Raw genomic sequence first — 24,785 nt, forward strand, 5'->3', positions numbered from 1 at the left:
TTATATCCTACCTAAACCTCCCCTGGCACAACTTGAATTACCTGGGAAAACAGGGTGTACCACAAACTACAGGATTGTTCTGCCTTTCCTTCTTCTCTGCCTTCTGTTTCTAGTCACACCACAAATCAGACGTGAAAGGCAGTTTGAAGCTCACTGGAACATGTTTGCCCACCTGTTCCTTGACTTGCTGAGTGACTGGAATCATCCCCTCTGGACAAGATGTCCAAGTCCTGGTGAACTGGGAGAGTGTGATTGCACAAATGTCCTTGTGTCTCTCAGAACACAGCAGGAGGATTTATTGTTTATTCAGCTTCATTTTATGAATTACATATTTACATATTGTTTATTCAGCTTTATTACTTCCATGGCTTCATTCCTCTCTGTCATCCCCCCGTGGGTGCAGTTTGAATGGCTGACAGGCTGGGAATGTTGTCCCACCACGTGTTAATGGTGTGTGGTGTACAGGGAGGTTCTCACCTGGGCTCTCCTGCTCTTCTTGTCCCACAGTTCATTCCCATGCCTGTGCTCTATGGTGTCTTCCTCTACATGGGAGTTGCATCCCTCAATGGCGTACAGGTGAGTGATCAGCCAGCACAGGGCTTCTCCCACAGCCCTCCAGCTTTACCCTTCTCCTTCACTGCCTCCTCCTCCTTCCCAAGAAGCCCATGAAGGGTGGCAGCTGCTGGCAAACTTAGCCACAAGCCCGGGTGTCCTGAGATGGCAGACCAAGTGACAGCGGCCAAGTGGGCACTGGCAGTGCCAGGGGTGCTTTGTGAAGACCTGGGTCCATCTTTGGCAACCAGGATGGGGCTTAGGGCAGCCTGGTCTGGTGGAAGGTGTCCTTGCCCATGGCAGGGGGGTGGAACAAGAGGATCCCCTTAGGATCCCCTCCAACCCAAACTATTCCAGGATTCTACAGGCTTCTGCCCCAGCTCAGGCTCACTCCCAGGGTAGTTTGGGTCCTGTGCCACAGACTGAAGACAAGGAAGGAGGATGATTTATGGCAGCAGGGTTGTTCCTCAATGCTAAGGAGCAGGGACATTGTTCTCCAGGGAGGGGAAGCCACTCCCCTCTCTTTGCCGTTGAGGAAATCTTACATAAGGAGCCACTCTCATGCCTAGCACCTGTAGCTGGCCCAAAGAGGCTGGAAGTGGTTTTGTTGCTTTCTGGCACCCTGTTAATTGAGGCCTTTCTTTTTCATGCTGGGTTGTGCCCTGAGGGAAAGGGACTGCCTGTTCTGTGAGCCCCAGAATTCCCTCAGGCGTTCTGTAAAACAGCTCCAGCTTCCATTCAGTGCTGCGGTTCCGTCTGGTCCCGGCATTGGCAGTGAGCCCACGCTCTGCCAGGGGACAACGAGGGGATTGTCCTGCTGCCCCGGGGCCGGCTCTCCTGGAGGGGATTTCCCCTGCTCCCGACCCAGGTGGTGGGGGGGGGCTGGGATCAACGGTGTTTTGTACTCACTGAGAAATCCCCATTTTGGTTTAACTCCAAATCCATCTGGTCCAGCACAGGGCGCAGGGACACTGCTGGGAAAGCTGCCCATCTTCCTGGCTCTTTGGTGAGGTGCTGTTCTGTTTTCTGGCAAGGCAATGTCTGCCCTCGCCTCTGTTGACCTCTGCTCCTGATTTATTTGGAGAAAACAAACGCACTGCTCCTAAAGGCTGAATATCTTTCCTTGGCCGGAGCAGGGAAGGGGAGGACAGCAAAAATTCCCCAGAGTGTGATGCTGACCCTGGTTTGGGCATTCATCTTGTTTTCTCTCTTTTTTGTGCATCCTGGGTTTCATTTCAACATCTCTTCCTTTTCATTTCCAGTTCATGGATCGGCTGAAGCTGCTCTTGATGCCTCTAAAACACCAGCCTGACTTCATCTACCTGCGTCACGTCCCGCTGCGCAGGGTGCACCTCTTCACCTTCCTGCAGGTGGTGTGCCTGGCCCTCCTCTGGATCCTCAAATCCACTGTGGCTGCTATCATATTCCCGGTCATGGTAAGTGTTGCTGTCCTTCCCAGCCCTCCCTTTCCCCACAGACTGCTCCTTTCCCCCTTGGACACTCCTGTACATGTGTAAATCCAGCCTTTCCCTGGTGAGTCTGTGCCTCACAGCTCCACTCATGGCACTCAGGGGGCTCAGTGTGGCTGTGGCTGCCTTTCCATTAATCCTCTGGAGGAAAATGAGCCTGGAAAGTTAATTTTTTTCCCAGGAAGATGTAGTTAGTGTTGACCAGTCCTGGCTGCCAAGGCTAGATTTGCTGTGGTTTCTCCTTGGGCTGCATGAATCAAGGAGTGGTGCAGAATTTCTGGCTTAGCCCACACTAGCTACCAGATGCAAAATGTCTCCCTGGCTTTTAAATAGCACAGATTGACAGAACCAAGAAGGAGGCTAAGTGCTTAGAGAGGTGCCAAAGGGAGGGAAAGGGAATGTCTCTTTTCCTTGGACTCCAGTAAAAAGACACTAATGTTGTTTACCATCTGTGAGTGACTATTCATATTATTACTGGAGTTATAGACACAGCTAGGCACTCTGGCTTGGAGATGGGTCTGACTTGTGCAAAAGGCAAAGTTTTATGAAAGTCCTGAATAATTCTTGATCCCAGGTCACCTAATTTCAGGATTATGGACATGTAAAATCTGAGTTGTGGGGGCTGGTAGGAGCTGCAGTGCTTATTTAAGGGAGAGAGGGAGGGAGGGCAGAACCCAGGTGAAGAACAAGATGGTGAAATGAGAAAAGATGATGCCAGTTAAAAAAAATCCTCCAAATGTTCCTGCTGAGACACATGTTCCTGTGAAAGATGTTAAAAATCAGTAATTCCCACTGATGTGGCATTCCATCGCAACTCCATGGCTGTGTTGCAGTGATGTTGGAAGCTGAATCTAAAATCTCTTTGCCCGTGTTAGAATCTGATTGCAACCCAAGGCTGACCAAGTTTGTTAGAATGGTGCAGACTCAGGGAAGGCACAGCCACAGCTTCGATGGAGCTGGATATGATGGCAAAAAGCTCAATTTTCTGCACTCACGAACAAAAAAGCACAAACTTCAGTTTGTGAGGATTCAGCCAGTGGCCAAGTCCCTGTTTATTTGGAGGAAAGGCATTTTCAGCACAGTAATCCACAGTGGGATGGTCACAGTGTCTGTGTGGTATCTTTCCCCCTGAGTAATTCCTCTCATCCATAATCGTGCCTCAGGTTATGCAAGTCAGAGCCTGAGATCTCCTGGGAATTGTTTGTGCTGTGCATCAGGATGGCCTGGCACAAAGCTGTCCTTAAAGACAGCTTCTTGGGAATAGGTTACAGCTCCCAGCCTGTTGCTGTACCCACTGCAAAGCCTGTGTGGGATCTCAGTGGCCTCTGCTGGGGCTGTCAGACCCAGTGTCCATGTAAGCACCCATTTCAGACATGTCCCTTCCTTCTTTCCCAGTGCTTTTGTTGCAGTCTTGCACAGAATAAGCTTTTACTCCAGTTTCCTGCTGCCACAATCCCAGTAAACTTTATTCTGCAATCTCTGGGGGCATGGATTGGCCCTTGTCTGATTTCTTAAGAGAAAGAATTTCAACTGGGCAAGTGGTGAGAAATAAGTCAAGGTTTTATTACCCAGGCTGTCCTGTGAACCTGCCTCCAAAAGTAAATGAAAGTGCTCATTTTTTTTCTCTTTATTTCCTAATACAGGTGTATTATATACAGGAGTATCCACTGCTTCTGATTTTTTCTGACATGAGGCAGTCACAGCACAACCTCTTAAGCTGACAGAGATGTCCCAGGTGTTCACCACCTTCTTTGTATGTTCATTTACAGCCAGAATTCAAGAGTGTGGGCTTAGAAGCAGAACTGAGAGGAATGCAGTGTGCCAAGTGAAAGGTAAAATGTGACTGGGAATCCCTCTCTGCCTTTGCAGATCTTGGCCCTGGTGGCAGTCAGAAAAGCCATGGACTACCTCTTTTCCCAGCATGACTTAAGCTTTCTTGATGACGTCATTCCAGAAAAGGACAAGAAGAAGAAAGAGGATGAGAAGAAGAAGAAAAAGAAGAAGGGCAGTATGGACAGTGACAATGATGATGTAAGGAGCTTCCTGCTCTTGTCACATTGCTCCTCCCTAGGTAGCTAACCCCCTGCACATTCCATGCCCTGCCCAGTGCTGAGGCTGGACATTTGTCAGCCACTTGTGGAGCTGACAGCTCGGTCTGCCACTACTGCAGCTAATGGGTCCCAAAGAAAACTTAATTCCTACAATGCCTTCCCTTTTCCAGCCTGTGGTGGGTGGTTTGTGCATTGCTAGGGGTGAGGTTACACTTTCCAAGAGCACCAGGTACCTCCTGAGATGTCATGCCCCTTGCTAGAATGCCTCTCATCACCCTACCTCCTCCAGCTTCCCTCCTATGCTTTTCTCCCCTTTATTGTCTTTTACATTTTAGGAGGAGAATGCTTTTCAACAGCAGCTCTGGTCCTACTGGTTTTCTTTTTTATTTTTCAAGTATTTTTGTAATGGCTCTTTTGGAAAGCACAAAATAGGTGTGATTTGTCATATTGCAGGAAAAGCTGCTTGGTGTTGGTAAAACTTATCACCTCCATGTTTCCTGAGCATCTGTGCCCTCTGCAGTGCACTCTGGTCCTACCTCAGGTGGCAGCATGCCCTAAATAGTGAAAAGTGACCTGGCTAGGCCAGACTCATGTGCCTTTGACTGTTCTCTTTCCTCCTGTATATATAAGAAGAAGAAATGTAGTCTTGGTGCCTTTAAATGTTCTCCTGCTCAGGTCTAACTCAAATGCTTTAAATTTATGTTGAAGTGCTAAACACATTCCATGGTGAGTTCTAAGCATGGTGTCACTTCTTCTGCTCATGTCCCTGAAGAAGGGCCTTTCCTGGGCTGTAGGGAGAGGTAAGGTCACCTGAAGCTGGGAAAGAATCCCCTTTTAGCACAGCAGGAAAAACAGCTGGGAGGACTGGCTTTTAGTTGAGACAGCAAGCTGCCCTGTCCCATCATTGCTCCAGCTCCCAGGGTTTTCTTTAGCACCCTTGAGCAAACCCAGATGAGAGTAAAAGGGGCCCTGCTGAGGAATCAGCAATGGTTTGGCTCCATCCCCTCCTCCTGACTGGTGTGAATCCAGCAGTGTATCCCCAGCCATGGCTTCCCTCTCTCCTGTCTGTTTTAAGGTATTTCCTCCCTTCCCAGGCTTTTCCTGAATTCCAGGTACAGTAATTAATCTAATGGGTAAGATATTTTATGCAAAATATTGGTTCTTAACTCTTGCTGGTTTTTTTCAGCACTTGCTTTTCCCAGCTTCCTGAACATACAGCACTGGGCAATTACTGGTTGGATTATTTTCACCCTTTGCCTTCCAGAAATATCCACCCCCAGAGTCAGTCCTGTGGGATCTGGGGATCCAATGCATGGATCTGAGTTCAGCCAAGGGAGTTGCTGGGTGTTGCTTGTGCTTTCTTTGAGTTCTGCTTGTCCCTCAGCCTCATAAAAATAGTCCTGAGGAAACATCTTGATGTTGGAGTATGAAATAAGGCACTGGATATCAGTTATGTTAAAAAATAAATTAAAAATAAGAATAATAATCCAGGAAGAGCCAGTCTCTGGCCTCCTTAGTGTTTTCCTGCCCTGACTGGAAGGTCTCCTCCCTCTACCCTGTTGTTGTGGGTCTGGTTCTCTTCAGGAACAAAGATGTCCCAACATTTCTGACAAACCCCACCTTCCTGCCCTTGCCAACTTAGGCAGTAACAGCCTTTCCTTGGCTTTGAGGAGTTCCATTTATTTTTTAAAAAGCCAAACAATTCCAAGCACTCCTGTTGAGCCGAAGCAGGTGGGTGATAGAAGGCAGTGGGGGTGAAATCCTGCTGGTGCCCCAGCTCTGGCGGACTCCAGCTTTTCCCTGTGCCCCATCCTGAGCTGGTTGCTGTTTCTCTGGCTGGGCCAGGGTTACAGAATTCTTCCAAGGGCTCTACAATTGCTGAACCAGAGCTGTAACTAAGACTGGGGTTGACTCCACTTGCATTAAAGAGGGAGCTGAGCCAGTCTGATGTAAGGAGCCTCTGCCATGTCATATCTGGGTCCTGTGGAGCAATTGGGAACAAGCAAGGGCTTTTTACAAGAATTCCAGCAGGATGAAGGGTTTGGAGGAGCTTTTCCAGCAGCCAGGGCCCTACTGTGTCTGCCCACAAATGCATTTTCCATCTCTATTTCCTGCAGCTGACTCCAGGCAGAAGGGGATGGTGTCTTTTATTGACGGTGGGGTGGGAAAGGAGATGTATTACAATTTACAATCCCACAGGATGATTTTTTTCTGTTTTATTTTTGGAGTATGAGGGTAATCAAGGAAAGTGGGATGCAGTGGGGAACCAGTGGAATCCATCAGGCAGCTATGCTGGAGGATGCTTTTCTCTTTTCCCTTCTTTTCTTTTACCTGTTCCTACAGAACTGTGTGAAGGATAATTTTAATGTGTGGGAGACAATGAGGGAGAGAGCAGTGGGAATATTCTAAGACCTTCTACACGTTTCTTTCACAGTCTGACTGCCCCTACTCAGAAAAAGTCCCAAGTATTAAAATACCAATGGACATCATGGAGCAGGAACCTTTCCTAAGTGATAGCAAACCTGCTGACAGTGAGTAGAACTAAGCTCTTGCATGCCTGCTTGACTCTCACTTGCACTACAAAACTATATCTGTGTCTATTTAGTGATTTTTAAAATAATTTTTAATCTTTCCTTTTACTTCAGAAGTATTCTCTTGTTTTTTTTTTTTTTTTTCCTCTCCTTTTTAATTTCCAGGCCCCTGCTTTATGACAGATTTTGCTTTTGTGAGCTTTTTTTTTCTTTGCTGGTTACAAAGTCAATGTTATTCCTTCTGGTGCCTCCAGTTTAAGTGCTTTTCTCCAGCTCCTGACAGGTCTCCTGGCCACCCACTCTCTCTTCCTCTCCTCTCCCTCTCCCCCTTGGTGTTAACCTGCTGATGGTGGGATTTTTTTTTTTTTTCCACTGAGCCTTGTGTTCTGGATTTGAATCGCTGTCCTGTCACTGTTTGTTCCCCTAGGTGCCAAGCAGTTGCAAAAATCAGCATTTAACAGAGTAATTATTTATTTGTGTCATTAGGCTGCACAGGCAGAGATCAGTTGGCCATTAACATATTTCCCTTCTTAGGTGGTTTGTGCTCTTCTTTTAGGATTTCGTTTCTGATGTTAATAGCTGTAATTGTTTAACTTAATCTTTATTTTCAGTCATTCCCACTTTACATTTTCCTCTTTTAAAAGTGAGGAATCACAGCTGACCTTGGTGGTTTTGCCTTTGGGATGACTTTTTAACATACTAAGGGTGTCAAATGCCCTTTTCCTCTGAGGTGGGAGGGGAGAAGTACAAACTAAATAAAATAGTGCTACTGCCTGGCCAGTGCTTCCTAGGAGCAGGATCTAATCCCTCACATCTTTAGATCCTTAAATTATCCATGGGTCTTAGGAGTTGGGAGCCAGGTTCCTTTCCTTTTGGTAGCATATAGAGCCCTCAGGGAATGGTAAGCCTTACCCTGTGGCTTTTAGATACAGAGACACTCAGAGTTTGGGATATAAAATAAAAACATTGGAAAGGAAGCATTTTCTTGGCTATTTGGATATCCTCAATGTTTTGCTGATGTCAGCACATCATCCAAAATCAGCCACAGGCAACCTCATATCCTCCTCATTCCATGTATTTAGTGCATTCCTGATACTAAAAACAAACTGCATCCTAAATACTGTTACTCAGGATTTCAGGATCAGATGCCTTTTTTCCAACATCTTAAGGGCTAAAATAGTTAAGGAAAAGTTAGTTGTGGCATCAGCCTGGTTCTTGGGATGCCCTTGGAGATGGAACAGATAAAATTAGCCATGGGCTGAACTGTAGTTGGTTTGTGTATTTATACATTTTTATAATCCAGTATTTTATTTGCTGCTTTCTAATTAAAAGCAATGCAAAATAAAAATTAAAACATATCAGGCCACTGGAATACCAAAAAAAACCCAAAAACTGGAATGCAGCACCACTGTGGGATTGTGCTTGAATGTAACTGTGATCCAGGGCATATTCCTGGCAGTACCACTGACAGCAGCTTTCCTGCAGCAAGAGCAGGAACAGGACTGTCATTCCCAGAGAACATGGGAACTGCCACAGAGTCAGCAGAGGGAAGCCACCCTGTGTCTCCCAAGGACTTGGGTGTGACAGAGGGGGGTAACCCAGGGGGACAGGTCCCAGGTAAGTGTCAGGCCCCAAACAGGGGGGAACTCCTGGGGATGGGGCTGCTGGCATCCCAGGGGTGTTACCTCAGAGGAGAGAAGGGAATGCAGAGCTTCCTCACCAAGCTGTAAATCCATCTGGCAGCTAGCAGGAAAAGAGCTTGGCCCATAGATTTGGGGGAGCTGAGGCAGGGCTGGAGGCACTGCACAGTGGGTGTGCAGCAGTGACACCCAGGCTTTCTTCCCCCAGGAGAAAAATCACCAACATTCCTTGAACGCCACACATCGTGCTGATACAATTCCCTTTCTTCAATCACACGCCATGCCAAGGTAAGCACCCCAAAATGCACCTCTGCCCCCCTCAGAACACAGCAAATTTCCTCCAGGGGACTCTTAAAATAAAACACTTGGAGAACATTCCCTGCACTGGGTTGCTGCCTCCCAAGGTGATCATGAATAAGTTGATTCCACAGTTACTCCAGCTCCTGGCAGGGCTCGGGATGGGGAGTGGAGAACCTGTGAGAGACCTGGCAGCTTCCCTGGCCTCCTGGCTGCTGCACTGAGAACAGGTTTGGGAATCAGACCAGGAGAAAGATGAGGAGCTACTGGGGTAGCCCAGAGAGTTTTTGCCAAGGGGAAATAATCCATTTTTCCATATCTGTGGTGGAAAACAGAGTAAAGAATAACCTTAAACTGCAGCAAGTAATAAATGCTCAGAGTCCAGTCCCTTGGGGCCAGCTTGGGCCTCCCAGCAGCAGAACTGTGATGTGGAGCAAGGCAAGTTTATTCCTCTGAAATGCCAAAGATGTGTCTGTGCTTACAGCTGTTAGGCACTGAAATTCATCCCAGCAGCGATGCCTGGATTATTTCAGTGGCAGCTGAGGGGTGTTGTCACAGCCTGGGGTGGAGCACCAGGATGCCCCATCCCTGGAAGTGTCCAAGCAATGTTCAGAGCAGCTCATTCAGGTTATCTGTGTGTGGGCCTTACCTGAAATCTGGCTGTGCATTCCCAAAGCCCAGCATTTGTGCTGCTCTGACTTTGTCTGTCTTCTTCTTTGCAGCCCTCCACGAACTCCAGTAAAAGTTGTGCCTCAAATTAGAATAGAACTTGAGCCTGAAGACAATGGTTATTTCTGGAGGAGCAAGGGAACAGAAACTACTTTGTAATTTGTCTGTCTGTCCGATCTTTTACCAATTCATTTTGTCACTAGCCAAATGTTGAGAAGCTCCCTGCTCCCAACGGTGAAGGTAACGGAGCCCGCCCTGCCTCTCCCTGCCCACGCCCTCGGTGTTTCCCGGACTCCTCCTGCCTGGCTGCGGGGGCAGCAGCGCTCCGGGCCCGCCTGAGCCCCGCGGGAACGCCGGGAGCCGCTGTCTGTCTGTCTGCAGAGCCCAGCTGACCTCCAGGCTCATTCCGTGTCTGCTCCCACTGCTGGAACGTGCTGCTAACCCTCGTGTAGGTAAAAAAGAAGGTACTTCACTCCCAGCACAGACAGACCATTGCCATCGCTGTAGCATGTTTGGAAACGTCCCTTTCCTATGCAATTTTTTTTAAAGAAACACTTTAATGGACTTAATCCGTCAGGTACATGGAAGAGTGTTATTTTCCTAGATTATTTTGTTTAAATTATGGGGGCCTAACCTACGACTTTTTTTTTTTTGACAATTTTTTTTAACCTTTTTTTAATTACTGTAAAGAAAAATGAATTTTTTTCCTGCAGCAGGAAACATATAGTTATGAGTAGTTCTACCTCTTATTTCTAGATGCCAGGCTTTCTGTAAAAATGTATTGTACCATATATAATGTGATTTTTACAAGAAACAAACCCACAACATCACACTGCAATCTCCAGGACGTGGCATAGGGCTGGATCAGTTCAATTAACACCTTGTGCTCTGAAGCATCTGTTTTTCTTAGGGTTAAATTGGTTCTTGGAGTTTTTTGTAATGAGCAATCCCTGCTGTGAAAGAGACTTAAATCTCTTGTGATCTTAGAAGAGCATGAATGGACAGCTGCTGATTCTATCCCTGTCGTTGATTTCTGACCTGGGATGGCTCTGTGGTTTTCTTGGAACACCAGTGTGTCTGAATGTGCAGTGAGAAGACCCAAGGTGTGCCTCGGGCACAGTGAACGAGGAGGAAAATGAAGATGGCCTGCTGGGATGTTCATCCTGACACTCAGATTCACAAACATCCTCCTGCATCCCAGCCCTGTGTTCCACCATCTGCAGAATTGACCCGCACCTTGGCTGCTCTGCCCCACACCAGCAATGCAGCAAGACTCAGCAGGCCAGGCATGGGCATCCCAGGATTCTGAGGTGCAACCAAGCAAGTGGACATCACATCAGGAGAGAGGTTTTCCTCTCTGCAGCATGTTCATACTGGTATGTGCATCTAAAGGCATCTTTGGGAAACTGGGCTTCACCAGGACATGGGGAACACACGAAAAGCTTCGTCCAAAAATAAAAAACAGAACAAGAAGAAAAAGTACCCCAGCTCTCGAGGTGAATTCCCTGATGGAGACAATCCCATCACAGAGGATGGGCACATGCTGCCACTTGGTCCTTGTGAAACCAAAGTCTGGGTTGGTGAAGTCAAGAGGAATTTCTGATGGTGCTGAGACCTTAAATGCCAAATTTTAGCATCTGCTCCCACACAGGAGCCACCACCTCTGTATAGCCCCTGCTCGCCCTTGAGGGGTCTCCCCTTCAGTTTCCATTAAATCTGTATTGGGTATCTCAGGAACCCAGCTGAAACCTGCTCTGAAAATGCTGGGGAAACTTGGGAAAGGCCTGAAGAGGAGCGGCTCTGGGATCCCTCCTGCTGCTGGAGGCCAGGTAACTTGGCAAGTGTGATGCCAGCTTTAGCCAATGCTCTCCATCCTTTGGTGGACACCAGTGCTGGCGCCCTGTAGGGACACAGGCTGGAGCATGGCCTGTGGAGCACACAGGAGCTGCGTGGGGGATTGCTGCACGTCCTGCCCAGACCAAGCATGTGCAGCAATCCCACAGGAGAGGTGCCATCAGGTGGGTCGCAGGGGCCGTCCTGCTCGGTTCCATGGGCACAGCTTCCAGCTGCTGCTGCCTGGTGATGTCTCCCCAAAAATGAGGTCTTCTGAACCTTCTTCTGAACCGTGTTAAATACACTTGAAGTGTCCTGACTGCTGTTCTAGATCTTTCTCTGTGTTGCGTTTTTTTGTGTTGCGCTGAGGGCAGCGCTGCCGACAGGACAAAGGCTCTGCATGAGAAGCGCCCCCCTCTGGCGGCAGGGAGGAGCTGCAGCGTGGCAGCAAAGGCTCTCTGCAGGCCTTGGAGAAACCAGAACGTCCTTTCGATCCAAATTAGGTGTTTTGTCGGAAGTCTGGGTGGGCGCTTCAGGGAATAAGTGTGGAGACTGACCCAAAGCCCTCCAAGATCAGAGGCAGCCGTCAAAAATTACTTTCCCCCAGCAAATGCCAGGTCCCAGCCCGCGGGGAGCTGGCCTGCGCTGCTCCCTCCCGGGGCTGCCGCACCTTTGTATCTCTGTTGGAATCGAGTCGCACTTTGAGATACTTTTATTCTTGTTCTTAATTCTCCTAAGTCCGTGCTTTCTTTGGAGGAGGGAACAAGGACTTAGGATGAAATGAAGTGGATCAGATGGTGGAACTAAAAGGAAAAAAAGCAGAAAACATTTCAAACATATTAAAGTGATTTTTTTTTCCAGTAATATAAAAAATGAAATTCCTTATAACATTATAGTATTTTACAGTTTTATGAAGCTTTCTATTGTGACTTTTATGGAATCAAAAGATGAAGATGATGAGATATTTTAGCATTTATATTTTTCAAAATTAAATAAATGTATACTGAAAATAAAGTAACTTTATGCATTTATGGGAGAGCTCATATCTGTTTTCCCTCATCATGTGCCAAGTCTTGTCTGATGGAACCAAGATCCCAGAATCAGTTTGGTGATAAAAGGGGCTCCCTGACACCCTAGTGTTGGACCCACTGAAGCATATTTTGGGATACCTGGGGGAGTGGTTGGACGTAGAGAGTGGCCAGAAGGTCTGGGTCCGCTGGGCCCCCACTGGCCACTGCCCTCCGGGCCCCTGGATCCCTGCTTGTTCCCGGGGCTCCCCCAGCTCTGAGCTCAGCCGGGGCCGGTGCACAGGGCAGCACTTGGAGGTGAAGGCCCCTCGGGGGAGGGCTGGGCTGCGGCTCCTTTGGGATTCCCTGGGATTGCACTCCGGAGGGAACTGAGGACTATCTCCTCAATCACCAAAACGAGGGGAGAAGGAAGGGTCAGGAACTGACCGGGATCAATCTCAGGGGTCTTTTCCAATCCAAATGGTTTTATTTTGGGATTGTAACCTGCACAAAGGCAGTACCACGCACCTGGTGGCATGGAGAGCCACCTCCTTGTCACTCAGCTCTTTGTTGGTCAGCTCTGGTGCCTCTGGAAGCTTTGGAGCAAGTACTGGGCAGATTGGGCAGCTCCCTGGGTACCGGGTACGTAGATGAGCCCAGCGGTCGGACAGGTCTCACCTATTTCAAGAAACAGGCAACGGGCATGGGAAAAATGCAGCGGCTGGACACCGAGGAGAGGAAGGTCCCGGTGGAGCCGCGGAGCGGCTCCTCCCGGTCACGGCGATCCAGCCCCGCTGGTTCCAGAGGGGCGCGACGGGCGAGAGCCCCACGGGGCTGCGGCCCGGGGCAAGGGAGGGAGAGTCGGCCGCTCTGCCCCGGCGGCGCGGTGCTCTCGGGGGGGGGCGGAGCGGGAAGCCCCGGGGCTGGCCCTGTCGGGGGCTTACCGAGGGGACCACACCGTGCACGGGATGCTGCGGCGGGGCCGGGACGGCGGCCAGGAGTGCGGGGGCCGAGCACTGCTGTAGTCTGCCGGGGGGTCCCGGGCGGTGCCACCTCTCCCCCGGCGGGCGGATCAAAGCGGCACCGGGCCCGGGATCGGTTGGTTTCGGGCCCGGGATGGCCGCGGGCACGGGGCGCTGCCGGGTGCGGGATCGCGGCCGTTCCCCGGTGCGGAGCCGCCGTGTGAGGCTGGGACCCCGCAGGGCGCCCTCTGGCGGACACGGAGCGCGGTGCGAGCGCAGCGCCCCCGCGTGGCCGCGGGACAGCGGTGCGGGGGGCGGGGCTGGAACAAGTGTGAGGGGCGGTACCTGAAAGAACAGGGGGCGGTACCAGGGGCGGTACCTGACAGAACAGGGGGCGGTACCGGGGCGGTGCCTGGCGGCACATGGGGCGGTACCAGGGGCGGGCCCAGCTCAGGTGCGCGGGGCCCCAGGGCGGCTGCGCGGGGCGGGGCTCAGGTGATTTAGACCCCGGAAATTCCCTCGGCCGCCATTTGCTCACTCAGAGCACGGTGGGGACGGGAGCTCCCTGTGCGGGCTCCGCAGGTAAGGCGCGGAGACTTCGGCCTCCCCTTCTGTCCCTCTCTCTACCCCTCCTTCCTTCTCCGCGTATTCCCTTTCTTTCTCCCCCTTCCCTCTCGCCCTGAAACGCTCCTTTCCTCTCCTCCCAAACCCGACTCCCCCTACTCGTTCCCGTTCTGTCCCTTCCCCGCTACTCCCTTCTATTCCTCCTCTCTCCACTGTCGCTCTTCTCCCCCCTTGGCTTTTCCCTTCCTCTCCCGCTTCCCTCCTAACTCCGACCCCTCTCCCTCCCCGTCCTCACCACCCCCATCTCTCCTGTCTCCCCATCCTCCCTTCTCCTTTCCTCACAGCCGCGGGGCTCGGGGTGCCGGGCAATAATAAAGCCCTGAGGGCCGGAGCCCGGCGCCCCCGGCCTCGCTGGGGTCCCCACACGGGGCCGGAGCCGCTCTGCGGGTGCCCCCATTGCAGTCCAACACACCGCCCGACGCCGCCGGGGCTGTACGGAGATCGGGGTCGGGGACTGCTGCTGGTGCTGCGTGGGGTCCAAGGCACTCCGGTCGGACCGGGATCTGGGCCTAGGGATTCTAGTCCTGTTCCTGCCGGTATTTCCTGTGGGAGCCGGGTCGAGCTGCTTCTTCCTCGGCAGGCAGGGTACGGGTGCTGGGGCCAGACGATCGAGGTGGCATTAGGGCTGGGATCGGGACCGGCATCGCCACGGGCGGGAAAAGCTGCTCCGGGACAGGCGCTGCCGCTCCGGCTGCAGCCAGTGCAGGGCTGGGTCCCGCCGAGGCTCTAGGCATGTTCCGGCTGCGACGGTAGGGAACCGGTGCTGTGCCACTTCCATGCCCGCCAGGAGGATGACGCTTCTCGGGAGCAGCCTCTGGATCGCGGCTGGAAGCGGGAAGGACACGGAGACCGCCCGTACCGGCCCCGGGACCCCATCGGCATCGCCGCTCGCTCAGCGCCGCCGCCCGCCCCGCGGGGCGCCCCCTGGCGGACACGGCGCCGCCCCGCAGCCCCTCCGGCCCGGTAACCCCACGAGCACCGCGCTCCCCTGCGAGCCACAGCGCCCGCAGCCCCTGCTCCGTGTCCGCACCCCCGGGGGCTGCAGCGCCCCGGCCGGGAGCAGCCGCTCTGGGACGGCCGCTGGGGCCGAGGTGTTGCTGCTCCTGCTCCCATTGTGCCTGGTGTGGGACTGGAGCCCCGGGGAAACACAAGGGAAAAACCCCCAGTGTTAAAAAAACAGTGAAAACTGTTTGTTCTTTATTTCCAGAGCCGTGAGGAACATCAATGCTGAGGAGTGACCGGACCAGCTGCACACTGAACACAGAATTTTGGTCTTCTCAGCACCCTACTCCAAACACCTGAGCCAATCCCAGGGTTGTTCCAAAGGTCCTGTGAGGGATGGGAATGACTGCTGCCAGTAAGAGAACTCCTCTACAAATGCAGCTCCTTCCCTTCTGCTAATGCTGCTTTACACACCAGCCCCTGCAATGGCTGTAGGGCAGAACTGGCTGGCACTCAACATGTCAGCACCAAACTCTTCCCCATAACCCTGGTTTTTCTGCCCTTTCCAGGATTTACCCAGCAGCTGTAAATGTGCTCACACAATGTCCCATTGTTTCCCCAGGAACAAGACAAGTCCTGAGGGTTACCTTGCTCTGTGGCAGGGGGTGTTTCCTGCAGGTGAGTGTTGCCAGGTCAAAATGATGCTGGCTGCTGAGGCCAGGGTTGTTTTTCTGGCCCAGAGGCCTCGGTGTCTCCTGCTTGCTGCCAGCGATGCTCCTTGGTGTTCCCTCAGTGTGTCCCAGCTGGCTGGGAGCGCAGGGCAGGAGGAGGCCAGAAGCTCCTGAAAGGCAAGCAGCACCTCGTGTCTTTGGGATCTGCAGAGGAGGAGCTGTGCCTGCACCGTGGCTCCTTGGCCAGGGGCTGCTCTGACCAGGCACATGGAAATGCTTCAGCCTGGACAGAGACCACCAACAGCCCAGAAGGACCCCAAGGTGCAGCTGGCATTACTGGGAATGGAGGCATGGGCCGTTTGCAGAGGGGCTCACACAGCAATTCCTGGTTCAGAGCTCCCACACAGCTGCCAGCTATGTCCCAGCCACCCCAAATCCCTTCCCTCCTCCCCAGCCTGAGGCCATCATCCATCAGCAGCATTAAAGCCAAGGCAGTCTTCCCCCACAGATATTAAATCCCAGGCAGTAGCCCTCAGAGATACCTGAAAATCAGTGGGATGGAGTTTGGAGTTTTCCAGGGATCCAGCTGGAAGTGCAGATGTCATGGAAAGCTTTCACAGGTAGGTCCCACTGGAGGTGTGCTGAAGACAGAGATGCACATCCCTTTCCTGAGAGAAAAGAATTTGTAGAGGCCACTGCTAAGGCTCTGAAAGGAGCTGAGCTTCTGCAGGGAGAGATGTCCCCACCTGGGCACAGGGGCTGCCTCAGCACAGGCTGGGAGTACATCTGGCCACTGCCTTCTCCTGCTTTAAAACACCAACTGCATCTTCTCCATCCTGGAGCTCAGGGGGGTGAAATCAGCTCCATTCCAGGCAGCTCTGTCCAGTGAGCCCAGGGACACCATTGGGGTGAGGGTTCTAAATAGCCAGTTCTATGGAATAGAACCCTGGCCTTGTCCCTGTGCTGCTGAGCCTCCTTGGAAGCTCTGCTGGCTCCTGACACAGCTGCTGTCCAAGGCAGCAGCTCTGCATGGGAATACCCACACTCCATGGGGCACTGTGAGGTTACTGCAGTGGGAATGGAGCAGGGAAGTTGGGGCTATGGGTATAATTCATCAGATCTAGCACAGCTGACAGGGAACCCCAAATCTGGGCACCACACAGAGAACAATCTTTGTCCTGCCCTGTCAGCTCAAACCCCTGGGATGGGAAGTTTTGGGAATTAAATGTATGGAATTATACAAACCACAGCAAGTGGCATCACCCAGAGGGACAATCCAGGTCCCAGACAATTCCTCCACAATCCACTATGGGGGAAAACACCCTGTGCCTGCCAGGAGCTCTGACTCTGCTTTTCCTACCAGCTCCTGAGCAGTGTCAGGGCCACCATGAGAGCTTTAAAATCCAAATAAACCCCATATCCCACACAGTGAATAATCCAAATAAAGAAACGCATTCTTGTCATCAAAGCTCAAAACTGTGTCAGGAGTTCTGACAACAAGTTAATGGGATTCCCAGGAATCTCATTAATGCTCTTGGTTTCATTTTTATGTATTTTTAATCCCTCAGTGGGCAGCCTGTACAACTTATCCTGGGATTTAGAGGCTGAGCAGGGCTGACTTTGGATTGACCTTCACCTCTGGCCCCAGCCTGTGCAAACACACCTTGTGCCAGGCTGGGTGAACTCATCACCTCAGCTTTTCCCTCCTAAATATCCCCTACTTATTTCCCTGTAGATTAACTCACATTTTACCCCAAACCATCCACTCCTCACCTCCATGTGACCTCCAAGCGTCCATTCTGTTCCTCACAGGTGCCCTGGTGACACCATGTTGGTCCCTTTGCCTTTCTCCAGCCTGAGGCTGCTCCTCTGCTCGCTCTCTCCAGCCTCATCCCACAGGGATCCTCTTCTCCCTTCCCTGCTGGCTGCTGCCAAGGAAGGAGGACACAGTGAGTCTCCAGTGCTGACCCCTTAGCCCTGGAGAGTCCTGGCTGTGGGCCCGAGGGGCCTTGGATTTCCCAGGCAAATTGTCTGCTGGTCTCCCTTCAATTACCTCAGCAATTCCCTCAAAAATGCCACCTCACTCCCCCTGACATCCCCTCACATTTTCCTACACAAACAGTTCTTGTATCCCCTCTAGATTACACCAGGTTTTCAGCTACATGAATGGCATCATCTATGCCCACTGCTCGTTATTCACCCAACCAAAATCAAGAGCAAATGTTGGTTAGGCTTTAATAACAATTTGAAATAACTTTAGAGCAAAATAAATCACCTTTTTCTTCTGTTTTTTTGGGGTTTTTTGCTCCTTCAGCTGCTGGACTTACCTCTGAGGATGTGTGCTGAGCTCTGGGTGGAGGGGACTGTCAGGCTGAATGGCTGTGAGTTTGTGTTCTTCTCACTGGGGCATCAGCAATTCCCCCAGTCGCTGTTCCCAGGCTGTTCCATGTGGCTGTGGTCAGGCTGTGGCAGCACAGGCAGACGCAGCTCTCAGCACTCCCTGCTCCAAACACAACTCTGGCCTCCACTGCAATCTGTCTCTGCTGGGAGGTTTTCTCCTAGAGAAATCCAAGAATTGCTCATGGCAATTTGGAGAATAAATTTCCACAAAGGGAAGTAAGGAATAAAATCCTGCTCTAGGAGCCCTTGGGATCTGCAGGGCTGGTTAGGGAAGGGGACATTCGCTCCCTGCAGTGCACACCCACCCACCTGCAGCACCCAGCCCAGCCTGCCAGCTGGGCTCTGCCAGCCCCTCTCTGAGCACCCTCCCTGTGCTGCTCCCTCTCAGTGCCTTTGGCAATCCAACCCTGAGCCTGAGCAGCCCAAAGCTCTGTCTGGCAGCCCAGGGACAAAGGGACACTCCCAGGGATGAGGCGCATTCCCAGCAAATGCTCCCAACAGAGCACAGAGGCACCCCTGGAGCTCCTGTGTGGGGCTGGCAGGAGGGCACAGCCCCCAGCTGGGCTGGCAGTGACAGCAGCAAAGTGCCACGGTCTGATGGCACAACACAGACACCAAGGCCAGCAATGCCCATGGGAGGTGCACAATTAATTCTGCTCCCTGTGCTGCCCCATCCCAGCAGGAAAGCTCCAGGGGGGGTGGAAACTCCTCCCCCTTCCCCCCAGCCCCAGATAAGCACTCCTCAGTTTCAAACACCCAGTTCTCACCTCCAGCCTGCTCCCGGGGCTGCTGCCACATTCCTGACAAGGTGCCAAAGGCCACTTGGGACAGGGCTCCCTCTGTGTCTCAGGGCTTGGGGATGGCAGGGACCAGGCTGCTCCAGCAAGGACAGCCTGAAACCAGAGCAGATGTCCCAGGGTTAGCAATGGGATGGGGACAGGAGTTCTGAAACCCAGAGTTCTGAAAACAGCCCCCAAGATGTTCTATGATCATACCCTTAAAATGGCTCCAAAGGGCAGCAGCTCCGGTGCCAGACCAGTACCTGCACAATTCCCTGTGCCAGCCCTGGCTCACTGAAAAACAAAACAAATCAACCATCACCCAGGCCTTGTTTGCACAATTCCTGATCCAAACCCTCACCTTTCCTGCCCAGCACTGAGGGAAATCTGACACAGCATTAATAAGTGACCTTTGCTGAGAGCAGCCATCATCACAGTCCTCCAGCCTTGGCAAGATTTTGCAGTGAATGGACCTAAGTTCTAATCCTAAACCTAAATTTCTGTCAGTTTTTGTTAGAAAGATACTGGACAGTAAATCATGCAACACAATTGAAAAATGGCACAACGAATAACAAGGCCCAGAGCAAACCCAACCACCCCCATCACTGCTGCACCCCAATGTTGGGAGAAATGCTGATATCATCTCTAAATACTCCCCTTCCCTCCCACTCAGTCCTTCACTGCACATCCCTGGAGAGGATTGACTCCATCTTTTGTTGCCAACAGCACCTCTCCAGCCCAAAGCCCACTTCTCACAGACACAAACTAAGCAAGCCTAAGGCATTGTTCCCAGCAGCAAATGCAATTCCTGAACTCCCTTTCCCCTGGATTCTAAGCACTTGCAGGAAACTCACCTCAGCCCAGAGACTGTTCTGCTTTCCCAGAGGGAAATACAGCCTGATGGGATGGGCCACAGCTCTGGCACCACATTGCCCTTGTTCCTGCTGACCTGGAAAGCCACAGGTAAACCCAGTCCCTCAGAGCCCATCCCTGGGCACCAGGAGAGCTGGAGCTGTTCCCAGATGCCAGGGCCCTGCAGGGCTGTGCTGACACGAGCACAGGCTGACCCCTGTGCCCAGCACCATCCCTCATTCTCCTCCCATTGCTCCCAAATCCTCCCAGCCCTGCCCCTGCATCTGTGCCAGGGCCAGTGCCTGCCCCCAGCCCGAGCAGAGGCTGTCACCCAGCCCTGCACCGGCTGCCAGCCCTGGCAGAGCTGGGAATGGACTGAGAGCTCCCGAACCCCCAGAGCAGTCCTTGGGTGCACAGATAATGCCCAACCTGCCCCTCAGGGCACAGCCAACACCACAACTCCAGCATCCCCAGGGAACTCTGGCATTTGTCTCTTCACCTCTGCCCTTCTCCAGCAGACACAGCTGGGGCTGGGCTGTCAGCAATGGCATTCCCAAGGCAGTTAATCCCAGCAGAGAGGAAAAGAGGAGCCCTGTGTCCCTCTGGCTCACCCCACAGCATGGGCAGGACCAGAGCCCTCCAGTGCAGACCCTTGGTGCTGAGGCCTCTTGCCTTTGGCTGCTTAAACACCAAAGCTTTTGGCAAAGATGGGAGGAGTTTGATGATTTTTCCTGCCCTGAAAGAGAGGAGAAAAAGAAAATTAAATCCACTGTGGAAGTCAAAGGATCCCAGCTCTCATACTTCTGTTCTGATTGCTCACTATGGGGTTTTATCCATGAGAGGTGACACCAATTCAAACATAAACGTGTCCTTTTCCAGCACTTTTATTCCTGACTATTTCAGACATTGAAAGGATGCTCATTTTTCTTATTGCATTCTCTGCCCAATTTTAACAGAACCATTTTTATCCCAGACCCCATGTGTCAGCCATTCCATCCTTTACCATTGGACTTTGCACAAAGGAAGGGACACCCAGGATGCTGCATCACAAGAAATCCCAAAGAGAATCCCCTCCAAAACCTCACAGAGAAAGGTTTTTTGCTTTTGGGACACAAGAAAGGCCTTTGACCATTTGCATCCACATGGAAAGCCCACACTGAGCACTTGGTTTTAAAAATGTTGCACATGAAGTTACAGACATGGAATTGCTTTGGGATTTGGCATTTCCTGCACCCACACAAACACATCCAAGGAATTAAGTGCAGCGTCCTGAAGTTTGGTTATTCCAATGCTGTTTTGGTAGTGCCACTTGACACACCAAAATCCACAGCAACACTTCAAAAAATGAAAAGCAACTTTCACCCCCACATCCCCCTTCCTTTTGATTTTGCAGTTTTGGGGTCCTCTTAAGAACAGGTTAAAGAAAAGAAGAAGAAAAGCCCAGGACCTACTACCAGCTAGTGCACCAGCCACCTGTTTTCCATAAATTCTCTCTCCTTACAGCTGATGGCTTTTCTAAGAAAGCTTCAGCTCAACCTTATCACAATCACCTGGGCAGCACTCACTATTAGCCCCAAAGGCCAGTGCACATCTGGGTGCTACCTCAGGAAGCTCAGTCGCTCTCTGTGGGACAAAACCTGGTTTGGACCCAAGAGCTGACTCTGCTCCCTGCGAGCTGAACTATCCAGCTGTAGGATGCAGCTGGATGCTGAAGGGCAGAGTGTGTAACCCTCTGTGAAAGCCAGGCTCCAAAGGCAGCCCTTGATGCCCCAGCAGTGCTGCTGGAAGCGCTGGCAGCACTTGGCACAGATGGGATGGAGCCTTCCCACAGCTCTGTCCCCTGGCACCGAGGGTGGCACAGCAGAGAGGCTGATGGAAGTAAAACAAACGCTGGATTTCAATGGACGCTGATGGGACTGAAAGCCCCAGGCCAGAGCTGCTCCCTGCCCAGCACAGGAGCTCCCAGTGCTGCTGCAGGGCACAGGCTCTGAGGGAACCCTGCAGCTGGGACAGGAACGCAGCAACAATTCCCAGGCACAAAGAGATCCCCACCTGCTCCAACAACTGAACCTCTGTGGCTCAGCCTCACGGGGTGTCCCTGCTCCAGGCAGGATGAGCCACACAGCCCCCGAGGCTGGGCTCACCCCCTGCCCTACCAGCAGAAAACAAGGGGTTAATGAAGCTTTGGGGACACCTTCTGTCCCCAGAGTGCTTTGACAAAACATCCAGCAGTGTGGATCTTTAATAAAGACAGCTTGTACCTATCCTTGCAACAGACTCACCAATGTTATTTCCTCAAAGTCTCTGTTTTAAAATATTTTGCTATTACAAGTGTTTAAACAAGACTGACCATGAGCCCTGCACCCTTGCCATGCTCCAAGCCCTAAGGAAGAGCTGGATATCCTCACACTCATCCAATCTGAGGGAGCTGCTGCAGCATTTAAAACATTTCAAAACCACCCCTGCCCTGAGGGTGTCCAGCCCTGGGAGGTGCCTGGGTGCCAGCCCAGCATCAGAGATGGGACATCAGGAGACCGAGCAGAAAACACCCACTGCAGCCTCTGCACTCTCAGCACTCCAGCTGCACCATCCTCATTGCTCAGGGACTCTCAGCTCTGTTTCCAGGGCTCCCATCAGGAAACTGAGGGCCCTTTCCAGATGGGCCCAAAGAGCCACTGCTCTCCTCTCCACCCACCCTCCTGCTCCAACTTTTACCCCTTTGATAGCCACCACCCCACCCAGGACACAGAAGGAGGCTCTCAGGCACCAACTGAGACCCAAATCGTCCCAGGTGGCTCAGGAAATGAATACAAACAAACTCGTCCCTTCTAGGGTAACAAAATGTCTTGGTGCCCAGTTCCTGTTTCCTAAGGCAAAACACAGGGATCAGGGGAAAATGGCAAGTCCCAAACCCAACCAAACCTGGTTTTGCATCGGTTTCCATCAGGACTGTTCAGGTTTCCCAGTGCCCCTCAGCTGCAGCCACAGGAGCAGCTTCTCTCTGGGACCCAGGGGGGTGGGCACAGGGACACCCATCCTGCTGCTTCCCGGAAAACAGAGCTCAGCCCAGCCCAGAAATATAAATAACAAATGCAGTTATTGCCTTTGCCATTTATCTATTAGCTCTGGCACGGTATTATTGACCACAAAAATCCTGAGAGAGTACAATCTGTAACTACTGCTCTTGATAAAGTATAATCTGTCAGTTCATGTATGCACTGCATAGCTTTTATAAATAGCTGTGTAATAGATACTATTTTAGACTGCAGCATAATAGAGACTGTGAAATGTTAAAATGCTTTTACATGTAAGTAACTCAGAAAATGGTGTAAGATAATTAGGTGATTTCCCACATTTGGGGACAATCTTATCTGAAACACAAGATAACAGAAACAGAAACCAGAGCCCCGAAAAAAAAAGTAAAAATTTATTGACCCTCGTTATCAAATAACGAGGGAGTGAAAATAAAACAGGATGGCACCACAGAAAGAAATAAAGTATACTGGTTTAACCCACAAGATGGCATGAAGGTTAAAACCAAGCAAAAGAACATCTAAACTGAAAGGACTGTTTGAATATGTATAAACTCTAATGAATATGCATACACCACTGCAATGGAACACAATATAGAGAACACGGTTTAAGGTAACCGGGTGCTCCTGGCAAACACCCAAGCACTCCAGCGCTGCCTTTTATCCCTTAACAAACTTGTAAAAATTCTAAAGAGTGAACTTTGTTTCTCACACAATAAAGCGCTGTCCCCGCAGCTGGGACGAGCCCCAGCTTTATTCCACGGAACACGATCCCAGAGAGCCGCAAGGCCCGGGACAGACCCGTCCCACCCACAGCGGGTCCCACGCAGCAGCGCCCAAAGCAGCCCCGGCCCCCTGTGGGTGCCCCGGCCCCGGTGCCCCCGGCCCAGCTCCCTCCCCTCCGGCCGCTCACCTGAGGGCACCGCCCGCTGCCTCCCGGCGCTGCTGCCGAGCCAAGGGCATTGTCCCCGCTCCTGGCCCAAAGGCCGCGTTCTGCGCTGCAGGGCGCGCTCCGGGGGACGCGGGGCCGGGCAGGGACAGGGTGACCCGGGCTGAGGCGGCTGTCCCAGCGCTCTGTCCCCTCACGGGGCTCAGGCCGGGGAGCGGGGCCCTGCCAGCGGCCGCCACTGCCCCGCAGAGCAGAGTCAGGTACGGCCGAAGAGCCGAGTGTGGCCGAGTGGAGCCGACAACAGCCGAGTGTGGCCGATAACAGCCGAGCGTACCCGAAGGGCCGACTCTGGCCGCGATTTGCCGAATCGATCCGAGTTTAGCTCAGGGGAACTGAACGGAACGGGACGGAACCGCGTTCAGCCGAACCGAACTAGATAAGCCCAACCGAACTAGATAAGCCCAACCGAACTAGATAAGCCGAACCAACGCGAGATCAGCCGAACCAACCTGAACATTACGGAGTCGGTCGAACCGAACCGAGCCGAGCTCCGAATGCAGCGAGCGGCTCCGAGTCTGGCCGAACCGAGCCGAGATCGGCCGAACCCGGCCTGCTGCTCTCGTGCCCATTAATTAGCGCCAGTGCAGTCACAGCCTAATGAGCACTGAACGTGTCACAGACACACCAGCCACCCTCCTGACACTGATGCTCCCAGGGATTTTCCTTTTTCCAGGTTCCAGAACTCATCCAAAGGAGCTGCACAGTTCTTGGGAAGGTCCTCGCTGGACAAGTGACACAAAGGGCACAGGGAGCATTTAAAGCAAACGAAGTGACAAAAAGCCACCTTTAGGTCAGAGAGAGGCTGAATCCCCATAAGGAAATCCACTGAAACAATAAGCTAAGTGCGGAGAGCTTTGTGGACAGTTGGCTAGCTGAGAAAGGTCACGTCGACATGATACCGCTGGTCAAGATAGAAGAAAGCAAGTCTAGGAGTCAGCAGTCAGTGTCCAATCACTGATGTGACCTTGCTGCAACATCAGGATGGGGGAGAGGATCTTTTGCCAGAAATACGGAGATAGTTTCAGCAAAATAACCACAAGAATGTAGAAGTAGTAACAAAATAACCATAAGAATAGAGAAGCAGGTGTGGTTGACCAATAAGTAATTAACCAATATTGAGCTCAGCTTTGCAATATGTATTAGCTTCATTAACACCAATATAAATATGTGTGAACTATCTCAATAAACTGGGAGACTTGTTGATCACGCATATTGTGTGCTGCATTTCTTCCGCCGATCTGACATCTAAGTGATGGAAATTCAGGGTTTGGCTGTGGCCACCACCTTCTGGTAGGAAATGTTATCATATTATCCCAAATAGTCACAGAACAAAACAAATAAAGGCATTTTAAATCCTAAGCTTATGAAGTGGAAGTGCAGATGAGATCAAATGCACAAATTCAGGTAAGATATGGACTGTAATCACTGTTTCTGTGGTTAATGGCTTCGTGTTTGAACCTGAGTGACCCCCCCCCCTCTCCTCTGTCACCTGTGTGTCCTTGCTGTGCTTCCTTGAGTGTCCCAG

At 51.7% G+C, this 24,785-nt stretch overlaps 1 protein-coding gene and 2 long non-coding RNA genes across 19 annotated transcripts in view; 2 read left to right on the forward strand and 1 right to left on the reverse strand.

The window, feature by feature from the left end:
• SLC4A4 (solute carrier family 4 member 4) overlaps window positions 1-12,073 on the forward strand; it is a 117,226-nt gene extending 105,153 nt beyond the window's left edge. For 8 of the 10 annotated variants that reach the window (XM_071431273.1, XM_071431275.1, XM_071431271.1 and 5 more), the window contains 6 exons: window positions 508-576; window positions 1,815-1,988; window positions 3,891-4,052; window positions 6,507-6,603; window positions 8,452-8,531; window positions 9,263-12,073. In XM_071431273.1, coding sequence (XP_071287374.1) covers window positions 508-576; window positions 1,815-1,988; window positions 3,891-4,052; window positions 6,507-6,603; window positions 8,452-8,495 — 546 coding nt within the window. In that variant the 3' untranslated portion in view covers window positions 8,496-8,531; window positions 9,263-12,073. The other 2 variants (XM_071431266.1, XM_071431272.1) reach the window with 2 other exon arrangements.
• A 1,430-nt stretch (window positions 12,074-13,503) lies between these two features.
• Window positions 13,504-17,533, forward strand: LOC139592002 (uncharacterized). Of its 2 annotated transcripts, XR_011679837.1 has the most exons (4): window positions 13,504-13,593; window positions 14,423-14,992; window positions 15,200-15,255; window positions 15,371-15,791. It is a non-coding gene; the product is annotated as an uncharacterized lncRNA (long non-coding RNA). The 2 variants fall into 2 exon arrangements; XR_011679838.1 differs by adding an exon at window positions 17,061-17,533 and having other exon boundaries at window positions 13,542-13,593; window positions 14,423-15,868.
• On the reverse strand, window positions 15,284-23,901 carry LOC139592001 (uncharacterized). Of its 7 annotated transcripts, XR_011679832.1 has the most exons (9): window positions 23,225-23,719; window positions 19,891-20,015; window positions 19,282-19,376; window positions 18,644-18,721; window positions 18,416-18,541; window positions 17,576-17,806; window positions 17,022-17,176; window positions 15,791-15,916; window positions 15,284-15,418 (listed from the first exon to the last, which is right to left on the reverse strand). It is a non-coding gene; the product is annotated as an uncharacterized lncRNA (long non-coding RNA). The 7 variants fall into 7 exon arrangements; XR_011679833.1 differs by having other exon boundaries at window positions 17,022-17,173; window positions 19,282-20,015; window positions 23,225-23,891; XR_011679830.1 differs by having other exon boundaries at window positions 19,282-20,015; window positions 23,225-23,874.
• Between the last annotated feature and the right edge of the window lie 884 nt (window positions 23,902-24,785).

The sequence above is a fragment of the Agelaius tricolor genome, unplaced genomic scaffold (assembly GCF_023055355.1).
Source record: "Agelaius tricolor isolate 1412-34295 unplaced genomic scaffold, bAgeTri1.0.p SCAF_8, whole genome shotgun sequence".
Taxonomy (NCBI): domain Eukaryota; kingdom Metazoa; phylum Chordata; class Aves; order Passeriformes; family Icteridae; genus Agelaius; species Agelaius tricolor.